The sequence below is a fragment of the Synchiropus splendidus genome, chromosome 15 (assembly GCF_027744825.2).
Source record: "Synchiropus splendidus isolate RoL2022-P1 chromosome 15, RoL_Sspl_1.0, whole genome shotgun sequence".
NCBI lineage: Eukaryota > Metazoa > Chordata > Actinopteri > Syngnathiformes > Callionymidae > Synchiropus > Synchiropus splendidus.
Genome location: NC_071348.1, coordinates 7,039,673 through 7,066,854, shown reverse-complemented (window position 1 = coordinate 7,066,854; position 27,182 = coordinate 7,039,673). Strand labels below are relative to the sequence as shown.

Genomic DNA, 27,182 nt, shown 5'->3' with positions numbered 1-27,182 from the left:
AGGCCATAACGTTATATACTTAAAATATGTGATTTGAATACTTATATTGCATTTTTTTTAAATATTTGCAACACAAATCATGCACATATATTTACATAGTGAATATCGTGGAAACTATGGGTAAAACAAAATGAAATGGAAGGTACTATTTAAAATAACTTTCAAAAACTACTGTTAAAATGAGCATGTTAGAAGAATCCAATTTGAAAAAGGGGGAAGGGAAATAAAGACCTAAAAGAAAAATTAATGACTTACTGTGAATGTGAAAAGTTATGAATGATGATAAATCTCTTTCATTGTTTTGCGTATTAGGGCTGCATAAATACAGGCAATGGTGATGGAGAGTAAATGAAAATTACATTTACACTTAAAAACTTGACAATAGTATATACATTTTTGGAAAATAAACAAATTTTTATGGGAATACAAAACCAACGACACCAGAATTCCACAAATGAATTGAGTAAAAACACTGTGACAGGTGGCAGTGTCGTGAAATAAAAACACAGCTCCTCCTCAGGCAGAGGGAGGGTTATATATACAGTATTATATTTATGAGGCTGCACAATCCGGTTACACTCCTTTAGGGTCTGTAGACTCTTTTACCATATTCGTGTAAGGATTTGTATATTTTAGCAAAATATCAGCCATTCTACTGACAGTAACTGCAAGTTCATTTTGCAAGACGATAACTAAGAAGGAGGAAATGAGAAAGCATGAAATTCTGTGTACATGTGTAGAATTTAATATTTAGACAAACTAAACTAAATTCATGTGCAGGTCTGTCCTTGAAAGAGGAGTGTGTGAGTGTGTGTGAAGGTTGCCTGTGGAGCTCTGGACTCCGGTGCAGAGCAGATGGCAGTGCTTCCTCCGGCAAAATAAATACTTCACATAGGGAAATCTGTCACAGGGCGAGAAGGGCAGGCGACCAGAAAGCTCTGGACACTACACACGACAGATCCTCACAGTAGGAGGATGTTTCTGTGTTTTAGAAATGTTTAATATGTTTAGGCACAGATTAAAGCTGCTTCATGTCATCACAGCCTCACTGCTACAAAGCAGGTGCAAGTCATAATAATATGGTTGTAGTTCAAGGAGGTATGAGCCTCAGCTCAGTGAGAGTGGTGAGATGTTTCCAACATACTCTCCAGAGGTCTTTCATGACCTACTCATACGTCAAACCCCATGTTCTGGGCCACCCACTGCACTGAAAGTGGATCGCGACGTTGACCAAAGACTACATCTCTCACAATGCATGTCGATGTTGTGACCTCCCACCACTTGCTCCTTTAACATGCTGTTTTCCAGCCTGGTACAATTCATCCCAAAATGTCAGAGAGAAAAAATTATATAGTAGAAAAACAATTTAGAGAGAGAATTTCTCTCGGTTATAGTGCCTCATATATCATGCCTGCTACGTATATACTGAGACTCTTTTGAAGCGTCACAGACAGCAGAAAAATAGTCGTTTTATTTGACTTTAATTTGACATTTCAATTCAACTATCGACAGCTATTATTATTACTATTATTATCACTATAACTACTATTATTACCATCATCATTATTATTACTTTTATAAACATAACTAAGGCCCTATAATTAGCATTGAAATTCAAAAAGTCTGTTGTTGACGTCATGAGGGCCAGATAAACGCAGGCATAGGGCCACATGCGGCCCACAGGCCGCACTTTGCTGACATCTGCTCCACAGTGCTCCCTAATGGTGGCATTGTAATGTATTTTTTAAAAACACATCCATGAGCGGCAGTGAATTACTGAGCTCTCTGAGCCCCTGATCTCCACATGAATGAAGACTCATTTCCACTGCTCACCTTTCTGTGCCAGGGCAGCATTGGGCTCATACTTGTCCACCAGCAGCTGGACCTGCTCCGGCTTGACTGGCGGGTAGAGGATCTCATTCAGACGGGGGTCTCTCTGCTTATTGTTGATGAACTCAGTCATCTGCTCCACGGTCAGATAGGGACGACTCTTGGCGCCGCTGTGCATCAGGGATTATAGAAAATAGAAAAAGGAGAACACAGCGTTACCAGGCAACGGAAGAAAAACATGACAGCATGAGATAAGAAGTGGTCAAAAGGAGTGAAGAAAATTAGAAAAATGTAATATCGTGCCATGGATTTGACTTGAAAAACCTTATATAAAGGCGATCGCTTCCACATCCTACTGGCACTTAACTGTGATTAAAATCTAGATTTATTACTTTGCGCAGCCCCAGTGGATAACATTGCAAGAGAGGCATTTAAAAAAACAAGTGGCTCGGGTGATCAATACTTTGGATTAAACAAGGCCATATCTCCAATCTTACACGTCTGAGAAGATGTGGTCCAGCTCTGGCCGTGGACAGATGTTGCTCAGAAACAGGTTGTAGATCTCTGGAGTGAAGTCTTCCTGTGGGATGGAGTCATTCTGCAGCACAGCACAACACAAACATGAACTTAACACACTGATATATCGGACACAGAATCTACTGTTACGCTGGGAGTGCATCTTCAAAGCTTTAAATTTCAGTCCAAGTGCACAATGTGCTTCAGAAGTTTTAGATAGTGGAAATAATTGTATCATCCTTTGGTATCTTTAGACATTCAAACCGGAACACAAGCATCAGATCAATTCCAGAGTGTGAAAAAGATTGTGGCCATTTGATAACAAAAATAGCTGCACATTCATTTCAACAGACATTAACACCTAGCATGTGGATACTAACAAGACTCTGTGTGCAGAGAATAGCACCAAGTAAACACAATGAGAAAAGTATAATGAAAAAAAAAAAAAAAAAAAAAAAAAAAAAAAAAAATATATATATATATATATATATATATATATATATATATATATATATATATATATATATTAAGAATACTGTTCCATGATACCTCATCTTCCCAACACTAGTACCATGCATTAACAAGAATTAACAGATGTTTTCAAAAACAGTCCTGAATAGACACTCGTAAATTCATAAAAAAATGATACACTCAAATATTACGATGCTGTATCAATATTTTAGTTGGCTATAACAACATTTAGTCGATAAATGAAGTAGTATTTTCCAGGGTGGCGCCCTCTCTGAGGAGTGGAGGGTGTATAAATACCTCGAGCGCTTGCATTGTGCCAGCGAGAAACCGAGCAGAAAAGAAGATCAGGGAAGATGCACACGGGGAGGGTGTTGCGGGTCACGCCCCGCCGAAAATTCAATAAGTCATTTCTAAAGAGCGTGAGCGGTGATGTGTTTGCGATCCTGCCAGGGTGTGTGTGTGTTTGAGGGATTAACTGCGGCACCATTTAGCTCTAATTACTGGCACATCGGAACAACAGCGAATCCCAGCAGATTTCCACCTAGAAACATGTTTTTCTTTTAACGTTGTGCTGTCTCACTCCGTCCGTCACGCTTTATCTGAGTTAATTGTGCAGGGCTCCAACTGCGTCTCTACGTATTGCATGTGTTTGTATACGGCAGCCAAGCTTCTCTTTGTTTGAAAAAGCTGAAACAATGGAGGTTTTTTTTTGGCCAACAGCTTCTGCTACATTTTTATTCTAGTGATATAGACATAGAGTATAGGACTTGTGGTCATATCCAAAATGAATGTGGGACAGATTAACCACAGGGTTTCTGAGATTAATCTTGTATAAATATATTGTATAAAAGAATATATCTATATATAAAGAAGCAGATGCAGAGACAGAGCAAAGACTCCACTCTAAACACAGGTCTTACTCTGCCAGATGGGAGGTTACAGTTTTCCAGCGCTGTCTCCACTCGCTTCCTGTCTGAGGAGAATATCCTGAAGATACTGAGACAGAGACACAGCAGATCAGCTGGGAGCTTGCACATAGTGTCTGCATACAAATGTGATGAGGATGATGATCGGGCTGAAGGAGGAACCAAAATACAAACTATACACCACACCACAAAGGATATATGACAACCCCACCTTTCTTTCTAATGGTATCTTCATCAGTTTTGTCATGATATCACTCAGGTAAATTTCGGGCAATAGAGCACACCGGAATATTAGTCACTACATTTAAGAAGGAAACATATCTTGTTCAAGCATATAATCTGCACTGGTCTATAAGCCGCAGGTGCAGTGGTGCTGTCTGCACCGTAGAAAGGTCAGTGGTGCTTAGAAATGCATGAGGATCACTTCTAAACTAGTTTTGAAAACAGGGTCCAACATGGAGACTGACTCATGAAACAAACTCAGTTGTGTTCTGAACTTGAATCATGAACTCCTGACATCTTGAATTTACATTAAAGAGCTCAAAATGCGCTGTTTGCGCCCAGGTGTCTGAAGTTTCGACACCACAGCCGGTCTCAGCTGCTGCTTCTCGTCTCCGGTCCTCCCAGGAGATCGGCTCTGGTGGCGGAGCTGCACACACGCCGGCAAAAACAGTGCACTTTGAGCACTTTAATGCAAATAAAACACCTGTGATTTCATCAGTTTGATGTCATGAGGCTCAATATTTTGGCAGCATGAGGCTCTTTAGCCTGTAAAGATCCATATATTAGTCCTTGTATAAGCCGCATGGTTCAGACAGTGAGAAAAAAGTAGCGGCTCACATTCCAGAAATTACGGCAGTCAGACATCGGTAGAAAAACAAAAAACATTGACACATGGATTTAGCCATATAGTATATAAGAATTTTCAGAGGTTAAGACTATATTCCGTGGTATCTTATTTTCATTATCGTCAATGTCTTTTTCACGTTACATTTCATAATAGTTTAAAATAGGTCTGTCACTTTAAGAGATGAATTTGGACAATTCACTATAGTGGAAATTCAAAATCATTTTGCATACGGCTGCATTCAAAGGGAGCATTTTCCAGTGTATCACTTCCAGGGGGCTGTCACTGTGAATTCCATGCAGAGGTATGTCAGAGCACATACGTGAGCACATACTGTACGCGTGGTATGAGAGCAGAGTCAAGCTGACATTCGCGGAGCTGACAAGTCCTTCCAGTGAGGAGGTTAATTCCCCAAACAGCAAGGAGCGCCTCTCTCTGCCTCGCCGCGTTGACACACCTACTGTTTTCCTATGCGGCTCAGCAAGGTCAACGGCGGAGTTCACTGCTGCACGCCGGAAAGTTTAACTTGACTAATGGAGCTGAAGAGGCTTACGTTTAGTTTTGTCAATGAGCAGGCGAAAGATGAAGGTTGAAGGGCCTCACATTAATAATTCTCTTTATATAAGGGCTGTTGAACTGAACTATAATGCACATTTAGATCATAAAAAAATTCTTCACTCTAGCATTATATGAAAAAAATGAACTGATCTGAAACCACAATGAAAATATGTTGCACCCTATTTTACATATTGAGATCAAAGTACTCCAGTGATGAAGGAACTCTACCTTGCATCACTGTCTCCTTCATCATGGCTGTGTCAGTGATGACATCATAAAGCTTTATACAGTGTTATTTGGAACATTGTTTCTGCACACCTTATTAAACTAAATTAATCGGTTAATGTCGCTGCACTAAATTCATTTTTTTATTTTTAATCCTGTAGCTGATCATGTTGAATGTTTTGTGACTATAACTTGAAAAGTGATTTATTTATTTTCTAAACATGATGTCTTCATTGAGGGACACAAAATTATTATTTTTTTCTCTCAAATATACAACTACTAGGCCTCATCCATGTATTCTGTAAATACTTCTGGAAGCACGTGCGTCTTCACTATAGTAACCTTGGTCTGTTGCGACTCCTTGAATCGCAACCATCTCAGCCATGGTTAGAAATTCTGCTGCGGAAGCAAAAGTTTTGCGTCAAGACACACGCTACTTATGTATGCAATAACTGGTGTAAGAACTGAAGTGCTTACAGACAGATGGTCACATGAGAAAGCAGGGGAGGACGAGAATTGATCAAACGGTAGAAGCCACGTCAGGGGAGGAGAAAGATGAGTCAGAGAGACTTACTTCTTGACGGGTATTCGCCCCTCAGGATTCAGCTGCAGCTTCAGTCGAGTGTATCTGCGTAAGACAGAGTGCACAGCTTACACAACGCACAACACGCGCTTTGTCTTGTGAGTGATGTGCGTGCTCAAGAGTAAGTTTGTTGTGATTTTGCATGTGTGACTGAGATCCATTTGCATACTGATTTGTCAGGCTGGTCGACGCTGGAGCATCCACAGTGCAGAGCAGTCACACTGTGTGACACCAATGTGTGCCATCATTTTTGGATTATATTTGGTGAGTTTTTGCTGCTACAGTAATCCTTCATAGTCTACGACTGGCATTGCAGAGCCATGCAGCTGCAGCACTCCCAGCGCAGCTAAAAATAGCTGGGCTGCAACAGGAGCCGTCATTACAGGCTACAGACTTAAGTGGCTGCTGGCCAATAATTAATATCCATTACAGCGTCCACTATTCCAGGCTACAAGCCACAGCCAGCGTCATGAGCTCTGACAAGGTGGGACGCTGCATTCTTCTATTAACAGGCGCCTTTAAAGCTCAACAGGCAACAAAAGATTTCCAGCTTCTGTTGTCTGAAACGAACAAAAGGCTCATTTCATGTCTCATTTTTATAATTAAATTCCTCCCATCTGGCAAGTGAGGCGCAACAATCCAGGCCTGATCACCACACTGACTATTGCACAGCTGTGTGGGGCACACAGGGCGGAATAAAATCCCAATCTGAATGTTTTTTCAATGGTGCGCAGTGAAGACAGAGGATGATGGTTAAGTTTGTAATTGAATTAATGGAAGTATTGGAGATCCCTTTACTTTTTAATGACTTTTATTATTATAATGCCGTCTAGTTCAACCATGGCTCATGCATTGCCAAACTTTATTTTAAAGTTTATTTCCAATACCAGATAAGGGTTTTTCCTGTGTAACATAGGTCTCTGTTTTTTTGCAAATGAAAATTGGAAGTTTTTACTTGATAATATAATATAATATAATATAATATAATATAATATAATATAATATAATATAATATAATATAATATAATATAATAAGCAGTACTTATTTTAGAAGAATTATTTGAGCAATACTTAAGCACAAATATGCATATAATTTTCAGGAAATATTTGTTTGACAGACACGCTGTAAAGTAATCCGACCTCTTATTTCCTGCTCAGTTGTTTCTCCCCTGCTACACAGATGTGTGTGGGGAGAAACAACTGTGCTGCAATAAGGACACCTTGCAAAGAGGGAAGAAATTGGATTTTAAAATACTTTGAAAGTTATTGATTACTGGACAATGTCTGTCAGGGACAGGTGGGTATCCACCTGGATTGTTTTTCTTCTTCCCCCACCTTCGTCTGCACCACTTTAGGAGCAACTATATGTGAGTACATATGAAAATAAGGAGGGAAATATATGAATAAATCTAAATGTACATCCATGCTGACTTCACCATGTGACTTCTCAGCATGATCAGCTCAGTAACATCCATGGGAGTGAATTGTGATGCGCTCAATGTCATTCATACTAACAGCAGCACTGCTGTGTTTCTCAGCAAGCGTTTTGTATTCACGGTAAATACGGTTGGTGCGATAACTGTTTTAATTGGATTCTCAAGGCTACTCAAAGAGTACAGCGCATCGGTTTCCCAAAAGAGAGGAGTGTTTAGTGGAGATTGACTGTCAGTTTGCATGACGCCAGCTGTCAATGGAGGCCTCGGCAGGTCAGGCTCAGAGGTCTGACCCTGGAGGATGTTTCAACTGGAGGAAAGCACAGTCTACCATAAATGGAATTAGAATGCAAGTGGTTGAAATCAGGAGGAAAAAAAAGAGGTAAAGCAATTGGATGAATTATTTCTTTGTCAATACCCCTGCTGCTTTCATTCGTCAGCATGAGCGAAGGAGAGCCAGGCGAGCCTTGTCTGCCTCGCTCCCAGTCTCCTCCTCATCTGCATTTCTTGTTTGGTTAATGCTAAACCTGTTTGGATTATAAACAACCCCTTTTTTCATTTCGGGCCGCAAAACACATGTCAAACATTAGCGACAACAGGTTGCTCCAACGCTAATCGTCACACTCACAAAGCCATTTGGTACATACAGTATATACATTCATAAGCAAAATGGTATTCAGGAGACATGGGTTAAAGGTCCAAATTTATACAGCGATCTTTCGCCGTCTATTTTGATCCCTGTCGCCCGGAGGTGCCGACTAGACCAAAATATATCATGGCATTAAGCCCATGTGATGAGAATAAACCTCCTTGCAGGGAGGCGTCAACATCGCTTTCGGAACGATGCGTCCTTGTGTTTACTGAGGGTGTGACTTTAAAAAAAAAAAGCTGCTTCATTTGTACCAAAGCAGTGAGATGGTGTGTGCACCCAGCATGATAATGATACCTGCTAAATCCTGTTTTCATTCTTTGTTTATCGCTTCACAAGTCAATTAGACTCAGTGGTGTTGAGAGCTGCTGTTCCCTGACAAACATCACGCAGCTGGGCTCCATCATGTAACACAATATTGTGCATGACAGAGACATATTTAAAGTCACTCAGCGTGAGTCTCCCTCAGTCACAGCAGACATTAAGCAGCTGGGAAATGTAAATCACTGGCAGTGGAAGACAATAAAAGTGGAGGAATTTGGGATGAAAAATTATTCACTTTTTCTCCATTGAAATCGTCTGGTTAATATTTACAGCCCAGCGTCAGCGCTCCCTTCGCCACTGATATGGTATCTTCATTACAGCAAACACTGCACCACTTGAAGCCCTCCACTTGGAGCAGGAGTTGCTCTTTTACACACCATATTCAGTCAGAATGAATTACCTCACATCACCAAACCGCAATTCACTGAGTAGCTGTTACTTTGCCCAGGGGTGTTTTCCTATTTGTTGTTTATATGTTTCATTTTCCTTATGGCTATTTTTCACTTTCTAAAAATGGGGGCAGTTTCATTTAAATGAACTGCAATTTTGGAAGCCACTACATATCCTCATATTTTGCTTCGTGCACGTCAGACTGACATGAACAAATCAATCTTATTTTTCAACTAAAAAACATATTTGAAGTCACAAATAATTGGACTTTGAATGAAGTTGTTGCTAATATATACTGAAGTACTGTACGTCACACGTACGAAGTCTCAATGACGGAACAATGGCGAGAAATAGGGGGATACTTCTAGAATGTCAATGTGCTCAGAAGTCTGTAAATCATCAGAAGAGGGATGGGAATTGTATGTATTTGAATGAAGGACAAAGCAATCAGCTGGAAACCAACTTGGCCGTAGGAGCAGCCAGAGGGAGCCCAGGATGCTTCAGGCTGCCTGAGGCCCTTCACTCCAGGCTTCATTATGAACTTCTCATCGGTGTAGACTCCTGTCTGACCTCGTCCAACAGCACTACTGAATGACACAAACTCAAATCTGAGTCTTGATGCATCGTGGTCAACCACTGCTGTCACATATCTACTTACTACTTTCTAAAGCTGTACAAACCCATTCTAACCCATTTTTTAACCCCACAGTTGCTACTTTATCTTCTTCAATGCGGGGTGACCTTTCACAACATATGTCCTCAGGCTTTCTGGTGGACTGTGTCTTCAAAGCTGCAGCATGATCGAGGTCAAGTGACTCTTTTCTCTTGATCACCACATGAAGCCATTCACCTGTGAGCTGGCCTTTAAACACACCCACCCTGTTCTGCATTAATATTGCTGTCAGATCTATTGAGTGGGTGGGGACACGCTCTTCTCACTCCAAAAGTTGGGGGACACAAAATAAAGGGCTCGTTCAGCAAAAATGAATTATAGAAGTGCGCTGTCATTTAACTAGGCAGCAATCCAGGACGTAAACGTGCCAGTAAACTTTAGAAATTTGGTTTGCAGATGCCGCATGAAGAGTCATTTGGGAGCTGGGTACTTTTTTATCCTGAAAAGTTCAAGCTGTTGTTTGAAAGTCTGGATAGAAGGGATAGAAACTCTGAGGGGTGAACTAAAAGATTAGGAAAAAAACATTCTGAATACGATATGGATATGACCAGTACCATCACCAAAGGTGGAGGAACCAGCACTGCCTCCACCTCAAAAGATGACGGTTCTACTCCAAGTGCATTTTGGACACTACTTTAGGCAATGACACCGCATTCAGCAAATAATAGGATTTTATAATCGAGCTTTTGTCACGACAGGTGGTAAATAAATCTTCCCATCCATAACTCTGTGCCCTTAAACTCAAAGAAATTATTTGTGGACTTGATTTGCAGCCTCACCCACTGTGACCTTAACCCTGTCTGAATGTGGAGAAAAATGATTTTCTATACAGCGATATGACTGGGGAATTACAAGGTAAGTACTGCCGCGCTCCTTTAACAGAATAGGAAACCAGTTATCTCAACCAGAGGAGCAAGCAGGACCTTTCACTGCAGGTTTCACCCACTAATTCTCACTCATTCTCAAAGCTATGTTCTCTAGTTTGTGTGCAGTTGATTCAATATATAAGGACACACTTCAGAAATAAGCTTTTTAATATGTTAAATCTCACAAGCTGCACATTTGTTTTTTAATAAATAAAAAAAACAGTTTAGTTTAATTGAGTATAACACTTTGTTTGGATGTGTAATTATTAAATTATTAAAAAATAAAGTAACACACTTGCCTTGTTTATAGGCTGTTCAAGTAGCAAAGTCTTAATAGCTGACCTCAGGTTCTGCGTTGATCTCTTTGTTCATAGGAAGAAACCACAAAAATGTAAACAGCATTCCAGAACCCAACTGTACGCAGACCTGGAGCTGACATGTTCACAAGCCCAGTTTTGGTTTACGGAACACAACATTGTCGACATATCACACCGCAGTCCAGTGACAATGATATCAAAGACTTTCTGGCCACGCCTTTGTGTACAGTTATAACTGTGACCTTTTCACAAGGAAGAAAATGGAAATACAGGTATGTTTTTATAAAAGCTGCTGGGTTCGCATCTTGCAAAACAGACCTTCACTAAGTGATTTTTTAGAGTCACCATGTGGATGTAGGATTTGTATGTTTTTGTGAGACTGCTACTGTATGTGAATGTTTGGTGACTTACGCTTTCTCCAGAGAGGCCTCTCTAGACATGTTCTGGACCAAGAGGTTGGAGGCCAGGTTGAACAGCTCTTCAGCCCACTCCTGCAAAAATAAATAAACAAACAATGAAACAACGCAGGTGGAGATTGCACAGATGCTGCTGGTGATATTTTTACTCTTCTCTCAGTCACACTCATCCGCTGCTTCAACCGACTGATGCATCTGACGTTTTTAAACTGGATACCAAGCTTTCATTTATTTCATATTATTTATCACCCTCAGTAACAGTAGCAAATCACACTTCAGTTTTGCTACTGTTTCTGATGACCAACCTGGAAAATACCAGTGGATTCTGCCTGGAGCCATAAAGGCTTTTAGGAATAAAGTGGGGGTTTTCCCTTCACAAGATTTAATAAAACTTGTAATACTTAACTGGTGCCAAGTAATTATAATTACTGCTCTCCACAGACTAAAACAGATGACTGGGTCGAAGAAATGGGGAAAAATGCTACAGTACAGCGAAGCTAAGCATAGCTACAGAGCTACAGAGAGCAAAACAAACAGACAGGTCTGTTCCTTGTTTTTCTTGTCTTGTCTAGGACCGAGCATTTCGAGTCTGTAGCACACAGCTACTGACTTTATCTCGATATTTAACACACATAAAGAACACTTCTGGTTGAATCTCCAAAAATCAAGTGCAAAATGAACTGCTCTGCTTTTTGGCTCAGTTTATATATATATATATATATATATATATATATATATATATATATATATATATATATATATATATATATATATATATATATACAGATAGATAGATAGATAGATAGATAGATAGATAGATAGATAGATAGATAGAGAAACCCATGCCTGGCTGGTCGTGGGGCGACTAGGCATTCATCCATCTAGTGAACAGGAAATAAAAACACCCATCAACAGTTAGCTGTTAAACGCGTTTGTGGTCAGCGGTAATGCATATGTATTTGCCAGTGCATTTTTCTTGCAGCTATTTATGATACACGAGGACACATGTCACACTGTGCACAGTCATGATGGCTCCATTTATCCTTGTGGAGCTTCCATTAGTGTCTGTTATGGGCAGTTAAGATGGACCCTGGAAGAAGGTTTACGTTCTTGAGAAAGCAACAGGACTGGAAATATCCAATGTTTATGAGTTGGGGAGCATTATGTTTGGAGTGAACAGGAAGTTAAAGACATGTATTCAATTTCCACTACAATACATAGGGATTTTGAAGTCACTGCTGTCGCATCTAAAATGACTTTTTTACAATTCGCCTGGATGTTACCAGTGTTACAGTCAAGACCGTGTGACTTAAGACCAGAGCAGAGGCCAAGTTCAAGACCAAGACTTTGGGGGTCTGACACTGAGTCACCAAACTGACGAATAGTTTCGTCCCAATAACAGCATTTCGTTTCTTGACTCATTTTGAAAAAAAGTGTGAGTCTGTATCACAAATCGACTTATGTTTCTGTATTCATTTTGGTCTCTGTCTTGATCCTAGTCTTGGCCAAAGTCTTGGACTCGGCTCGGTCTCTGTAGGAGGTCTTCACGACAACGCTCGATTAATTCTTTCTTCAGCATTCAAGTTGAAATATAATTATTAAAAACTAGCCGTTTATGACAGATCCACGTTTCATCAGGTCATATGAAAGTAATAGCAACAGCCGAAGGGAAAGAGAGAGGCTGCTACAAGCAACGATAGCTCAATGAACGGAGAGCTCGTAACATCTGTGGGTTACGTAATAGCTAAGTGGTGTTCCTGTTCTTCCCTAAAATATTTACCTTCGCTGTCTCCTCCTGGAAGGCCATGAAGTTCAGGTAGGTGATGTTGACCATGTCTGTGCCGCTCACCACCGTCAGCATCCTGTTCTCCATCTTCCCCGCCAGAGTGTTGACATCCAGCAGCTCGCGCAGCTTGGCATCCTTGAGTGGGAAAGAGAGGGGAGACGAACACGTGTCTTTAGCAAGATTGAATTTCATCATCGCCCGTGTAAATCACATTTAGAGCCTCTGGTGTCACCTAAGTTTCCTATCATTGCCATATCCAGACTAGAGAAGATCAAAGAGGCAAATCTAAATCCAATTGCCTCCTTCCATTGATGAAGTGCCCATCACATTGCACAAATACAGATCAGAAGAAAACAATGACTTAGATCATTTTGTTTTGCCTCGGTGATGAAACCTGCCAGAGCGAAATTCACCTCTTTTCTGACCGTGATGAATGAGAGGTCAGCGGTTTGAGTCATGACAGCTTGAAGAAGAGAGCTCAACAAGTCACAATGTGACATGCAGCGTCCGGCTAAAGAGCAGCTGTGAACATGGAGACTTGGTGTGAATACAACAGTGGAGTCAAGCCCCTGATTATAGTCCTGAAGTCAAAGCTACTGGCTCATCTACAGGTCTCAAAAATAACTGTCCGGAGAAAAAGGATTATTCCTTAGTAGCTCTGCATGACCTACTTTTATTACTTGAAAATGTAGCATGGGAATATTCTGCTTCTCAGAGTGAAACATTATGATTTCTTACAAACCAGAGCTCCACTGGTGAAAAGCTGGTAATCCCACCAGAAAAAGTTTGGCTGTTGTAAAAGTCTATTCTTAGGTTCACATCCGTTTTTACAAGCTGCAGCAACATTTGTCCTGATGCAGGTCCGTCGTGTCAGCAGACCTCAGCAGCTCATCCAGAATTCTTCTGGCATACCACACTACACTACAAGCAACATCCGACTTACGACCTGCTCGACTTACGTCCCCCTGTACTTACGACCACGGCCAGCAGATGCTTCTTTTTTAATTTTTTTTATTCAATGTCTGGCACCGCAGCACGTAGCAGCCAGTCGGCATCGCGTACGACAGTTACGGCAGCACAGTATCGCAGCACCTCACTCTCACACAGCCATCTACCACTACAGTAGCACCTATAACCCTCGTGTCGGCTATTTTGAATGGCATTTAACTTACGTCCAATCTGATACCGGGACTGGTTCCGACCAACTGGTCGTAAGTCGGATGTTACTTGTACTACCTTCCTGGATATGGTCACACCCTTAACTCAAGGCATCTTTTTTCATGTACATAGAGGTGAAGTTCAGTGTTTTGTGAAAAAGTAAAATGTCCTACTGTAGCACCATGCATCATTTTATTGCTTAAAGGATGGTTTCATTCCTCTGTTTTAAACTGCAAGTGTAGGACTGACATCATAGCGTATCATATTGTTTCAATATGTTTCAAAGTGTATCATATTGTACTACTTATTGCACTGCATTGTTGAAACAGTACTGCAATATATTGCGATGTATCATATCACCACTCCTGTATCAGTATATTTTTCAATATACCGAGCGATACACAGCCCTAATTCTGAATTATTTTTATATATTATTTAAGGTAAGGAAGGTAATGAAAAGTGTGTTTGATACGGCATCATTTTCCCACCACTTTTCATAATTAGCTTTCCTTTTTTTTTCAAATATCTAATTTTGGACATCGCTCTGTTTTGGTTCCAAGGTAAGTAAGAGAAAAAGAAAAATGATACAATTATCTAGGTCAAATTTGTCTTTTCAGCAGAACAACTTCCCATTTGGGATTTGACCGCATTATTTTGGACAAAAAAAAAAAAAAAATCAACCCATCTGCCAGGTGTAAAAACGTCTAAATACTCATCAGTCCACACCGAACAAAACCCATCAGAAGAGGATACAAAGAAGAGGATTCCCAAACACAACATCGATCTGAGCACCAGCTGTAAACAAGCCTTTTGTGTGCCTTCTCATCTCCAGATTTGACTCTTGCAGCTCAGTCGTTTGATGTAAAACTACTTTCTACTTAATTACTGAACAAAACTGGAATCAACAAACACACATAGAAGGTATGATTCAACCTCCGCCTAAATCAGTGGGATGCAGGAACAGAGCACTAGGACTCCGGGAAATAACCGATGAAGGAACACTCAGCATACAGCATCTCTGCCGCAGATCACCCGCACAAAACTACTGTCGCCAAGGAACACCAGCCGAATGGAGACCATAGTTTCCCCTTCCTCTTTCACCTCACTTGCTCTTGCGGACTACAAAACAGTTGTTCCAGCTTATTTAACACAACAAAAAGGCGCTGTGACGGAGTTTGCGGGGAAAGCAAATGAGCTTCCACAAATTTAAGCAATCAAACAAAGAGTATTGTGTCCGGTGTCACACTGATAAATGCTGCCTACATGCCCCTCACGCCCTGATCGCAGTTTGGGACTTAGCGGCAGCCATTATTATCACTCAGAACTTTTCTAAGCCGACAAATCTCCTCCATTGAGGACGTCTGCGTGTCTGGCCGAGACAAGCGCGCCTCCATGATTCCCCGACTTTTTGCCAAATCCGGTTTTGTCAGCAGGTTGGTCGAGCGGAGAGTCACATGACCACTATCTTAACCGCCGATCAATTGCCCGCGAAGTGCTGACTTAAGTGGGAATACATCACTGGCTGCTTACACATGCTGGAAGTGACCTGTCACATTAATCAGAGCCCCAAAAGCCACTTTCAATGAAGTGAAAACACCAATCACTGAAGCTCTCACTGCCGGGAGATAAAAAGCTTAAGAGATCAGATCAGACAGTGGCGAGTTCTATATTTCAATTAATTCGCCGCTTCCCTGTTGAGATCATTTGGAGCTCATTTCACAGCGTTTGTGGCTAACAAGCATGTTCTCTCCTTTCTAGGACCTGCCAAAGGGAGGGATCTCTGAGGGCCGCAGGCACTGGCAGCATATAAATTTCAGAAATTCACTTGTGCGGGAGGAAATAAAGGGTTGATGCATGTTTTATGAGATGGGTTGTAGAATGACGCCTTTAAAAGTGGAATCAAAATACAGCCGTTGACTGCTTGCACTTGCGCTCAAGATTCATGGGATGTTTTTAGTGTTAAAAGTTTGTCTAATCCTGAGCTTGATCTAATAGAACAAAAAATTACAAAAATGTAATTAATATATGTATGTCCATGGATACATAAAAATAAAAACGGCCAGCAGATGCTTTGTTTTTTTTATTCAATGTCTGGCACCGCAGCACGTAGCAGCCTGGTATCGTGTACGACAGTTACTGCAGCACAGTATCCCAGCACCTCACTCTCACACAGCCATCTACCACTCATTCACTGAGTCGCATTTTTACGCCTTAGGCGTTCAATAGAATCATGTGTCACCTTCAGTTGCGATGTAAGAAGCACGTCATGTAAAAGAAAGCTAGAGTTTGGGTTACGGTGAAGCAATGAGGCGGTGCCACTTTCACCCTGGATATGCAATTTCTAGTGACTCTGTAAACATGGCACCTCATATGAACACACATACAGTATCACTCAGGGTCGCACCAGCACCTCAAGAATATTGACACGCATGGCTACGCAACATCAAATAAGGTATATTATTCAGAGCCCATCGCTCTTGTTCCAAACTGCTCCCTTTGACTCCAGTGAAATGCATATGCAGCAACAATGTGAAGGGTCACAGACAATAGTCAACATGCAACACCTTGGGATCAGAATGCGATGTTGCAGCTGAAGAGGCTGTTTTTTTGTGTTCCACACTTTGTTTTTAAGACTGAAGCATTGTTGCATGAAAGTGCTGTCCATGGTCTGGACGGCTTCATGCACTTCAGTCTCAAACCTGGCCCAACTGTCTACTTAGCATGAGCTATATCAGGATCTTAGCAACTCTGCCCCTAAGCGTTCTCGATGACGTGCTCCTTCCACCGAACATGCCTGTAAATGCGTAAGTTGTAAAGCAGTGTTTATTCAAGCATACTAGCGTGTGTGTCGGCAGGGCCTGCGTGTTGAAGTGGGAATTCTTTTCACATACTTAGTATTCAGGTGGAGTAGCAGCCGGAGGAAATACAGACTTCCTCATTCTGCCTTGGTCTGTCACACGGCCCAATCTGTCACCAGCCATGTGCTCAAACTGTGTCACACTTTGTTGGGCACAAGGGATGGGATTCAGATTGGCAAAAGGAAGTAAGTACACCACCACAGGTCATTAAAACTGCAACACGGCACCTGTCTAAACTCACACACAACACATACCCCGGGTCAGACCTGCATAAACACCCGTTCAAATGACAGTCACACACGTGGATCAAAGAATACACCTTGCTGAATGATTGATGATCCAACTACCAGCACACACGCCAGTCAATAGTGTCACAGCAGCTTCTTAGCAGCGATCCAACAGACAGATGGATAGGATTGATTCCTCACTGATTTACTCAAGACAGTTTAACGAGTGGCCTTCATTTACACCGGTCTATATTTAGGTAAGATTTGTGTCGCTGTTTATAGAAATATCAATCTCCCACAGCAAAGATCGAATTCAAGTAGATACGCACCAGTGACGGGTGGATGAGGTGTCATGAAACAGAACTGCAGGGTCGATGAAACACTCATTTCCAGAGGCCACGAGAAGGTTTAGAAATGATGTGAGGTTTCATTGAAATAGTAGCTCAAGTCCGCAGACAGTGCCCTCTGGTGGCCTCTGAAACTCAGGACACTGTTTCATGAAGCCTCATCTACCTATCACTAACATTCACCCTTGGTACCTAGAATTGAAGTCAGTTTTGCAGAGTGTTGGAAAGCTAGATTAAAGCAAGAAAAAAAAAACTATTATTTATTTTTGTGCTTAACTGGGCATAAAATAAAGGTTAGAGGGAAGTTATTAAAAATGCAACCTTCACTAGATTTTCTGAAGCAACCGAAGAGGAGAAAATGAGCACTAGTCACAAGCAGCGTGCCAAATCTGCAGCCAGTGGCTCGCCTTGTTTACTCGCAGAGCGGGAAGATGTTCGCCGCGCCGAGAAGCCCGCGGCTGTGGAAGGAAACTAGCTCGAAATGTTGCAGTCATTCCACAAAGCTAATTCAGAGCATTCCTCTTCTTCATCACGATTATCACCCCTGAATTCGCATTGCATTGCTTTCTGCTGAATGAATAAGCATATATGTCTGTCCCTGGTGGCACGCACTTTTTCATCCATCTGCCTCCGTGAGCCAGAGTCGACTAAGCATTTGGTCATTTGTCATAACTTATTCTAACTCAATTTCACTCTCCCGGCGATGCAGTTGTTTTTCTTTGTATTTTTAAGACGGGGTCACACAGCATCTACAGAGCATGTTTAAAACATCAGCCACATCATAATTTACACCGACAGAAAGCACTAAAACACTGATCCCATTAGCAGGAGGAGCTAAATAGTTCTTGGAATCCGCAAATGGCCGCCGTAATTGTCTGTACTCATGGACGGAAACACATAAGGGACATGCACATCGATCTGCATGTCTATTCTGTTAAACATGAACCTATAATTAAATTTCACAGTTGAACACAAATAGAGACAAAAAACATTGAAGCATGTGCTGTATTTCTGTGGTCTCTGATGTCACCGCAGCATGTGCGTGTCCCGGAGCTCTCGTGCCGCGGAGGTGTTTGTTCAGCCTCGCGGAACCGAGGACGGTCTGTGGATACAGACGACCGGCGAAAGCTCCTGTCGAGACATTTGGTGTGATCCCCAGGGAGGGAAGAACATGGTTCCCCTCGGCTAGTTCAGTGTGCGGCTTGAAGTCGCTTTACTTCACTTTAAGTAATGCGTTTGGGATGATTGCGTTCTTCAGCAGCTATACTTCACATCACCCTCATGCTAACTGACTACTAATAAGGAATTTGTATTTTTGTTAAATGAAAAATTCATTAAACCAGTGGGCTCATCTCACAATATCCTATTGTGATTATCTGTATGACAAATATATCTACGTGTAATTATAAACATGTATAAAAATACAATCTGTCAATGAAGTAACACAAAGGAGAAAATATAAATTTTGAGGAGAAATATGCAGTAAAACACTGCAGCACATACTGCAAGGTTTATTGTGATGTGTGTAAGACATAGAACAATGAATCAAGAAATATAAAAAAAATGTAAAAAATATTGATGTTAAACTGCCATTTAAAAGGAAAAAACAGGTTTTCAGAGGCATATTGTGTCATTTGTGGGTCCAGACAAAAAGTTTCTACGCTTATTTGCATACTATTTTGAACAAAATTGACATTTTTCTAGGAGCTGTGTGATCACTTGTGCCATCAAGCGACCTGCTTCCTTCAGCCAGGACTGCAGCAGCCTCTCTCACACAAGAGTCGCAGAGCTGTCTGCTCTTATTACTTCTCTGCTGCTTCACATTTTACACCTCCTTCGGTGAAGAAGTCAGCCACTAATGTTCCTGGCTAACGGTATTAACTCCCAGCGTACAATGCGCTGTGGAAGAGGGTGAGCCATGTCACAACAACTACACAATAAATACAAAGTGGAGGACAGCGGATGAAGAAAAGATGAGAATTACTACCAAATTTAGGAGGGTTCCATTCATCTTCAGCTTGGTATGAATCATTGTCCTTGTTGTGCTGTGGCCCACGATTTGGGCGTTCTTTTTTTTCTCCTCGTTTTTCACCCTCATGGTCATAATTCACTTGAAGACCACAGCAATTTCAGAAGGTGGGGAATTGCCCACAAGCCAGGAGTAAAAAGGTCATGCTTTATCAGTCAGCTGTCAGGTAATGCATCACTGATCTTTGGGTGAAACCATCCGTCCACATCTGTGTGAGTGTGTGTGTGAGTGTGTGTGTGTTCCTCTTGATCCATGGGAAACCTCAAATTTCACAGAATCTGATCTGTCGTGAAATATAGTATTTTAAATCTGATATAGGAGTACCTCAGGATGGGTCCGTAATATAGCTCTTTGTTCATACTGTGGGGATTCCGAAGGAGTGTGGGGCTCTTTCCAGACCAGAGTCTATACTCTCCCAAAAAAAGACAATCGTTGTTGATGCGTTCAAGTCTCTAGAGATGTCTTCGACGTGTTAGCTGAAGATGAGCCGTGGATCTATGCACCGGCATGCAATAGTGGACTAAGACAACCAGGGTTGTCAGTTTCAGAACCACGTCTGGACCCTTACACACTTCTGCTTGTTCACATAAGCGTAAGCCAGAAGAGGAAGGTCCGGGCGAAATACCTCCCAGGTGAGCTGTTCTTAGCGCTACCCTCTCATATGCAGGTCCCGTGCCATCTCCCAGTTGTCTAGCAAACTGTCCACTACCTCCATGAGTAGTAGAGATTTTTTTCCCAACCTCCTTTCTTAGGTTGTTGCAGCTACTTGACCGAGAAAACATTGATGGAACTATACTACACTATTAAACTTTTTGCGCCTCCACAGCCTGACTGGCCTTAAATATGAATAACTTCAGATCAAATTTGAACAAATATATTCATGGACATTCTATGCTTCAAACATTCAGTATGTTCACATTCATTTCCAAATGTTCCGATTTATTTTTAGATGTTTAGAAGGACTGAATGGGAATCCAACGAGTGAGTCTGTCTGCAGCGATGCGTCAGCCGCTCATGCATATAGAAGCAGGTGAGGGAAGAGCGTGGGAGCAGCACTGAAAGTGTATAAACTTAACCATCCCTCATTCAAGCTCTTCACTGGGTCATTTCATTAACCCTGGAGCGCTGAAACATGAAATGAAGGATAAAGGGATGGACAGGAAAGAGGTACAGAGCACATATCTCACCTTTGCTGAAATGCCAGCGCATCAGGTTTAACTAACGCTGGCAGGCAACCATTTACCGGTGTCTGGGAGGAGGTGTTGTATTCACACCCTCCGCTATGATGGAGGCACGTTGTGTTCAGCTGAGCAGCTGAGTATTGACTCTATTTTTTCTAACTATCCAGATGATTTCTTCATCATATACAATGCCTATCATACATTTTTTTTTTAGATACTTCACACCTTTATATAGAAACCAGCTGGAAAGGTAGACACATCAATTCAGCAAGCTATTTATTTACCCCCCACTGGGGGGGTGAAAAATACCATACAAAAACAAAGCAGACAGTTAATTTAGTGGATCAGACATAGTTCTGTTTGCAACAGAAACAAGAACAAAAGTGTTCTGTTGACGTTTCTCTCCATTCACATTTGATATGCGGCACAAGCCCCTTCAATAACAAAAATAATGGTGGTCTGTTCACATATTTTTAAGTTTCACTTCATGTGCACTTACATATAAAAAACACCATAATAATACATGGTTATTTAAGATATTCTTGACGCAGTAAATAGCAAAGACTGTAACTTAAGTCAGAAAAAACTGTGCTCTCTGTCATATTGTAAATGCTGTCGGCTTGAAAAACATCACATTGATTTTGTGGGCATAAAAGCAGCTTGACAGCTCCCAGGCCTCACAACACTGTAACATGGCATGAGCCTGGAGGACGATCTGTCACTTGATATTGTCCGAGCACTCCTTTGTAGCTAAAATATAACAGATATATAAGTTCTAGATATTATCAATGAAAATAAATGAATAAAAATGATAATCACAATTATTTAGATTCAGAATGAAATCACAATTATTCAAAAATAATAACTCATTGATTTGAGAATTTGTTTGTTTTGTTGAACTTTATTCTATGTTAAACAGAAAAAAATCTTACTTTAATATATAAATATAAACAAAATATGTGCGACTACTTTCTCGAGCTTGTGCTCTTGAGGGCTCAAGGAATAAAATGAAAAACTCTGCGAATCAACAAACTGGCTTAGTAGCACATCGGCTCATTTGCAGTGCACCTCATGAAGCCTCTCTAAGCAGGGGTTCCCACACAGGCCACGACTGAACGACCAGGCTGCAGGAATTTACCCACTTAGAAACGTTTCGTCTCAAAACTAGTTGTTCCACATCAATCAAGTGAGTTGTGGACGCTGCTTGGCATGTCAGAGACTGTACCTAAAGACCGTTTTGCCTCTGTAACAAAGGTGAAGTCTTGATAGGTGTCTATTTCATTGTCCTGAAATCGACACTAAAGGTGTGATCAATTTACACTCAATATCACGTAGGGATCCGTATATTGCCGGAGACTTCTGTCTGTGTTCTGTATTCATTTTGTCCATATGTTTCCACGAAAACTACCCAATACGTAGCTTGTATGAGATACGTAGAAGTCATAATAATGGCGGAAATTCTCTGTCTTCCAGTTCTGATATATACTGACCACCACCTCCTACAACGCTGCCTCAGTGTCGTCTTTACAGTATCAATACTTCTTCCACATCTTGTCATAAACTTTTGACTGTGGGCTGCTCCCCCAGGTGGCAGTATTGGTGAACAGCAATACCAATGTAAAGAAGGGATGGAAGCATGTGATCAGTGCCAACATTTGAAACTAACAATTTGTATGTAAAGTGAGCATCAATGGGCCTTAAGGTTCGGCAGAGTAATGGTTTCATGGCGGCTATCTTGTTATCGGAATATAAATTCAAATTACTATCGTTTTCCAACCATTTCTAGATGATTTTTTGACATTTATAATCCTTGCTTGTTGGAAAACATCCTGTCGAATGGCTTAGTTTTAACATCAACCTTCGTGGGTCATGACAATTCAGTGCTCTTTAAATGAATAATGGATGGACCAGATTTGGCCTCAGGCCTTGAGTTAGGGCCGAGCGATATCCCAGATATGTTCTTCAGCACATTGCCCAGTGTCGTGACACTGACAAGACTTAGACCTCAGTTGAGGACATTCACTTTAGTATTTTTCACAATGCATTTCCCGCAGCATGTTCATGTGAAACACCTATGTTTCTAGCTGTGTGGTGGCAATCAATCTCTCCAGATTTCACATTTCAAGATCTCCCTTGTCTGCCACATTTCACAGGGCTCGGGTCAGCATAAAAATTGAACTGTACAAAGGGAACTGGTCTGAAATGATAATGATGATAATAAGGTATACTGTTGCTACAGATGGCAGCTCCAACCGCTTGTTTTTAAAGAACAATTTTACTTGTTTAGATTGTTTTGGAGGCTGATGTTCAGGAGGACATGAGGAGGTGGAATGCATGCCGGCTAGGAGTTACATGAACAGTTCAGACATAGCAAGGACAGGTTCTGAGTGAGAAAACGATACATTTTTTATCCGATCTTAAATGATGTGAGGAAAGTTTGAGGTACTGAAAGAAAATAGACATCTAAGGGAAAGTACTTTTGAGGTTGCAAGTGAGATAATAAGGTGAAAAAGAGCCAAGAGGATGATTCATGCTGCGTGTGAATCATTCTGAAGGAAAGATGGGGAGACAGAGAGGGCAGGGAGCAGGTTTGATGAGGTGGAAGCAGTCTACCTGGCATGCACTCTCCCACTCACTGGCTGCACTCGCATTGGACAGACAACACAGCGACGCAGAGGGGAAGAAGCTGACCTCAGATATACCGCGACAACTCCAGCCGGAGAAAAATAATCAACCGGTGTGAGTCACCAGCTCAGCACTTCCTATTACTGCGCAAAACGGGAACGTAAGTAGCACAGAAGTCGAATAGTTGAGCTGGCAATCAAATCCAGTTCAGATCACACCATGGAGGAATTCATTTCCGTGCGATCAGATGATGCTGCCAGAATCAGAATGTTCTCCGGCGCCTTTTTTTCTGTGGTGAAACATGGTGCGTTTAATGGAGCTTTGAAATGCACTCTTCTTCAGACTGCTTCATTATTCTGACTCATCTGCATCAGCGGATGAACCTTATTTGGTTGAAGCTGTCTGTCAAGAGGCAGTGTGTCAGAGGTGGCACTGAAAACAGCTCACTCTGTGCTGGCAGGTACCTAAGTACAGTAATTATCCTGAGGTGGAAAGGAAGGATGGAGTACTGGGATTCAGCAGATGCACGGGACACAGAGATAATTCACTCCAACACATCTACTTGGTGCATATGTAGCACAATAAAAAAACATTGATCTTAATGCATAGTTTTTCATCCTCAATTGAAGAGGACAACAAAATCTATATGGACATACAGCACTTTTCCAATCTAATTTTACATCATGTTTTGTTATGTATGGTGCCATTATTGAGCATTAAATATGAGAAAACGAAAATATAACATACAACATTAAGTTGTCACAGATATCAAACAAAATATGAAAAATACAAAACACTAACTGAACATTCCAAATACAGTTGCCACACCATTGTGACGTCACTTGAATGAAGTGCTTAAAAACGGTGTGTCAATTGGCACATATCAACATTGCCACGATGGCAGCATGATAATGGCAAAAATGATCATGACGGTGATTCATGATGTTCCGGACCTTTCACTGGTTTGCTTAAAAAAGAAAAAAAAAAAGGTGAACAGCTGTCAGTGCAGACATGAAGCTATAAATATTAATCTTAAAAGTTTCATATAAATATGAAGTGAAATAAAAAATAAGTTAAAAATAAAACAATACGGCCACAGAGTTTGGGATGTAACAAGGACTAACTTGCACAATATTCTATTACAGAATACAGAAAATGATACTGTTGGAACGTCGCTCTCTGTTTGACAGGCCTCCATCAGTCTCCAAATTGAAGTCATGAAAACGCAATCGTCCTGAAGCCATATAGATGCATATGAGTGACAATCAATGTAGTTTAATGGTGGCATCTAAAATAGTAATCGCAGCCTGAGTAGTTTGAGGCAGATGGAAAGACACACGCGCTGAGTTACCTTAGTAACCCATCCAGCAACGTGCTGGACCGCAAAAAAGGGCGACCAGGAATCACTGATCTGTGGCAGGGAGGTGGACTCCAGGGAGCAGGAGATATCCTGCTGAGGAATCTGGGACTCAGGGAGGCTGACAGCCCCATGGCGACTGGTGAGTGCTGTGTGGTACCTGCCTCTTCTTAGGGCTTATAATAAATATTTCAACTAAAAATATGCTGAGGAAGCATTGGCTTATTCACCCAAAATCTGATGACTGGGGCGATCTTTTTTTAAAATGTGCATTTGACACCACTCTCTGCTTTTCTGGAGCTAGTATATTAATTAGTATTCAGTGTTGATAAAGGCACAGCAATTTAATTTTAAGTAATCTACATTTAATAAGTAGATATGGTGAAATAAAGATTAATATGTCCCACCAGGAGGAGCGATATTGTGCCTCAAAAGGTGGCAGCAAATAAAAAAGACCATGTAACGCCTACAAAAAAAAAAAAAAAATGTCCACATTAATAATGGATCACACCGACCATGTAGTCATTTGGAGACACTCTATTCGAAGTAAAAATTGCAGCTCTCTCCGTGTTGCATTCACGGGCTCCGCTGAAGGTCGCCAGACTTGAAATGGTGCACCTTGTCTGAATGAGAATAATGGCTTAAGGTCTATTGCCTTCTAAAAGCATGTGAAGACAAGGTCAGTACTCTTTCGACACCGCAGGAGAGCACTGTATAATTTTCCACCATAATAGATAATAAGGCCTTTTGAACATAGTGTTGAGTAAGCAGTCCTCAAACAACCTCCTTAGTCGCCATTTCACGGCATATACACAGCAAGGTAGGTGGTGGAACAGGTGTACTGCCGTCATGCCAATGTCAACTCGCATCTAGGAAAAATATTTTAAATCAGTTTCCCAGCGCACTTTTAATAACCTTAAATCCGTCTCCTTTTTGAGGGACCATTGGTGGCTACTTCATCTGCGGAGTGTTGCCTTTTTTTCTGCCATGCTGGATTGATCTAAACAGACTGTCTGTTTTCAAGTGGACCGTTTCCAGCCTCCAGTCCTGCCTTTGGAATGCAGCTCGCCCATTCTCTTTGTGCCCCAGCAAGAGAGAGTGAGGCCCTCACAAGGGAAACGTCCACAATGGGGCACAAAAGTAAATAAATTATGACACACTGTTGTCACACAGCTTCAGGCTATAGATGCTCTATAACTGATGCTGCTGCAAGCGGGAGGCATATGTCCTCCCCTGCTAGCTGTTTCCAGCCTTGACGTCTTCACTAACAGACAGCTCTCTTTGATATCGAATGGATTCCTGCAGAAAGAGTCCTTTTTCTGCAAAGTAAAATCAAGATTATTCGGACCAGAACCAACTGGGTTTATTGAGGGAAATTCCAGCAGTAGCGAGCGGACAAGGTAGCACAGCATCAGAACTAATGAATAAGCTGCGTGAAGTAAAAGAGATGCGGTGGATTTTCCAGACTTTCCTTTCTTCAACCAGTTCAGCCAATTTTTTTTTCCCAAGCTATGGGACTGAACTCCAGTGGTACACATGAGAATCTGCTGCAGGAGGTTTCCGCAAATCTACAATTTCAGCTGGGGCCAATGAAGTTCAAACCTGGTTTCTGACCTTCTTGTAGCACTAATCCTTTTTTTTTCAGTTGAAACAGTGAGCTGAAGATAACTTCCAATAGACTTGTTCAGTATAAGGATTCCATACTGAAATCCCACTATCCTCAGTATAAGGAGCAAAGTGTATGAAGGTATAATGGGTGCATGAATGTCACATGAAGCTGTGAATAAAATGCACATATGTGTTACTGCATATTTGTACCCGTAAACCACGAGGCACATATGCATAATTGAAGATTAATAGTCGTAAAAAACCGCAATTACACTGTGGGAATATTTTCCAAGTGCACGGATACAAGTTTCTCATCACCAGCTCTTTCAAATAGTTTTGCACCTAACTGCTAAAACTGGTGCATAAGTTCCACACAGCCGTAACATGAGATTTGTATCCGCAAGAAAGATAGACAATGGAGTAATTTCATATTTGTATCAGTAAACCTTCAGACACATATGTGTAAAAAGTCGTAAAAAAAAAAGAACTTGAAACATTTTCTAAGTGCATGTATACACGTAAATCTCTTGAATCTGTGACAGTTTATATGAGGCCTCAGTGGATCACTTTTTTTGTCACCCACCCAGGTGATAATCCAATACACAGAGACACATCATCGCCCCCTCTGATCGATGCAACACATAACTGGTCCCCGTGAACCAACTTTAAGGACCAAATAGTCTGAACCCCATTTCTGTCCTCAGAAAAAGGAAGTTAAAAAGACAGAAGCACAGAAAGTGACCTGTAAAGTGTGATGGATTATTTCAAAACCGGGTTGACACCGGCGCTTGAGGTGAGTTTCGCTACGGAAGAATTGCTGGTTCATAACAAGGCTGTCAGAGAGCAACGGGGAATCGTTCGCTCACAACTGGACCCAGGGACAATCGAGAGCCTTGGAATGACCCAACTTTAATAAAACTAGTTGGGGGGAGTGTTCAGCCGGGGCAGACCACCAGTGGATTTTCTGATAACTCGGACAATT

The 27,182-nt window shown here is 41.4% G+C and overlaps 1 protein-coding gene across 8 annotated transcripts in view; it reads right to left on the bottom strand.

The window, feature by feature from the left end:
- Positions 1–27,182, bottom strand: part of LOC128771889 (1-phosphatidylinositol 4,5-bisphosphate phosphodiesterase beta-1) — a 154,679-nt gene that overhangs the window by 30,686 nt on the left and 96,811 nt on the right. For all 8 annotated transcript variants that reach the window (XR_008416689.1, XM_053887725.1, XM_053887724.1 and 5 more), the window contains 6 exons: positions 12,805–12,945; positions 11,020–11,099; positions 5,948–6,001; positions 3,738–3,813; positions 2,328–2,428; positions 1,834–2,000 (listed from right to left, as the gene is read on the bottom strand). Coding sequence is in view for 7 of the 8 variants with exons in the window: in XM_053887722.1 (XP_053743697.1) it covers positions 1,834–2,000; positions 2,328–2,428; positions 3,738–3,813; positions 5,948–6,001; positions 11,020–11,099; positions 12,805–12,945 (619 nt within the window). In the remaining variant the exon portion in view is untranslated. The remainder of the gene's footprint in view (positions 1–1,833; positions 2,001–2,327; positions 2,429–3,737; positions 3,814–5,947; positions 6,002–11,019; positions 11,100–12,804; positions 12,946–27,182) is intronic.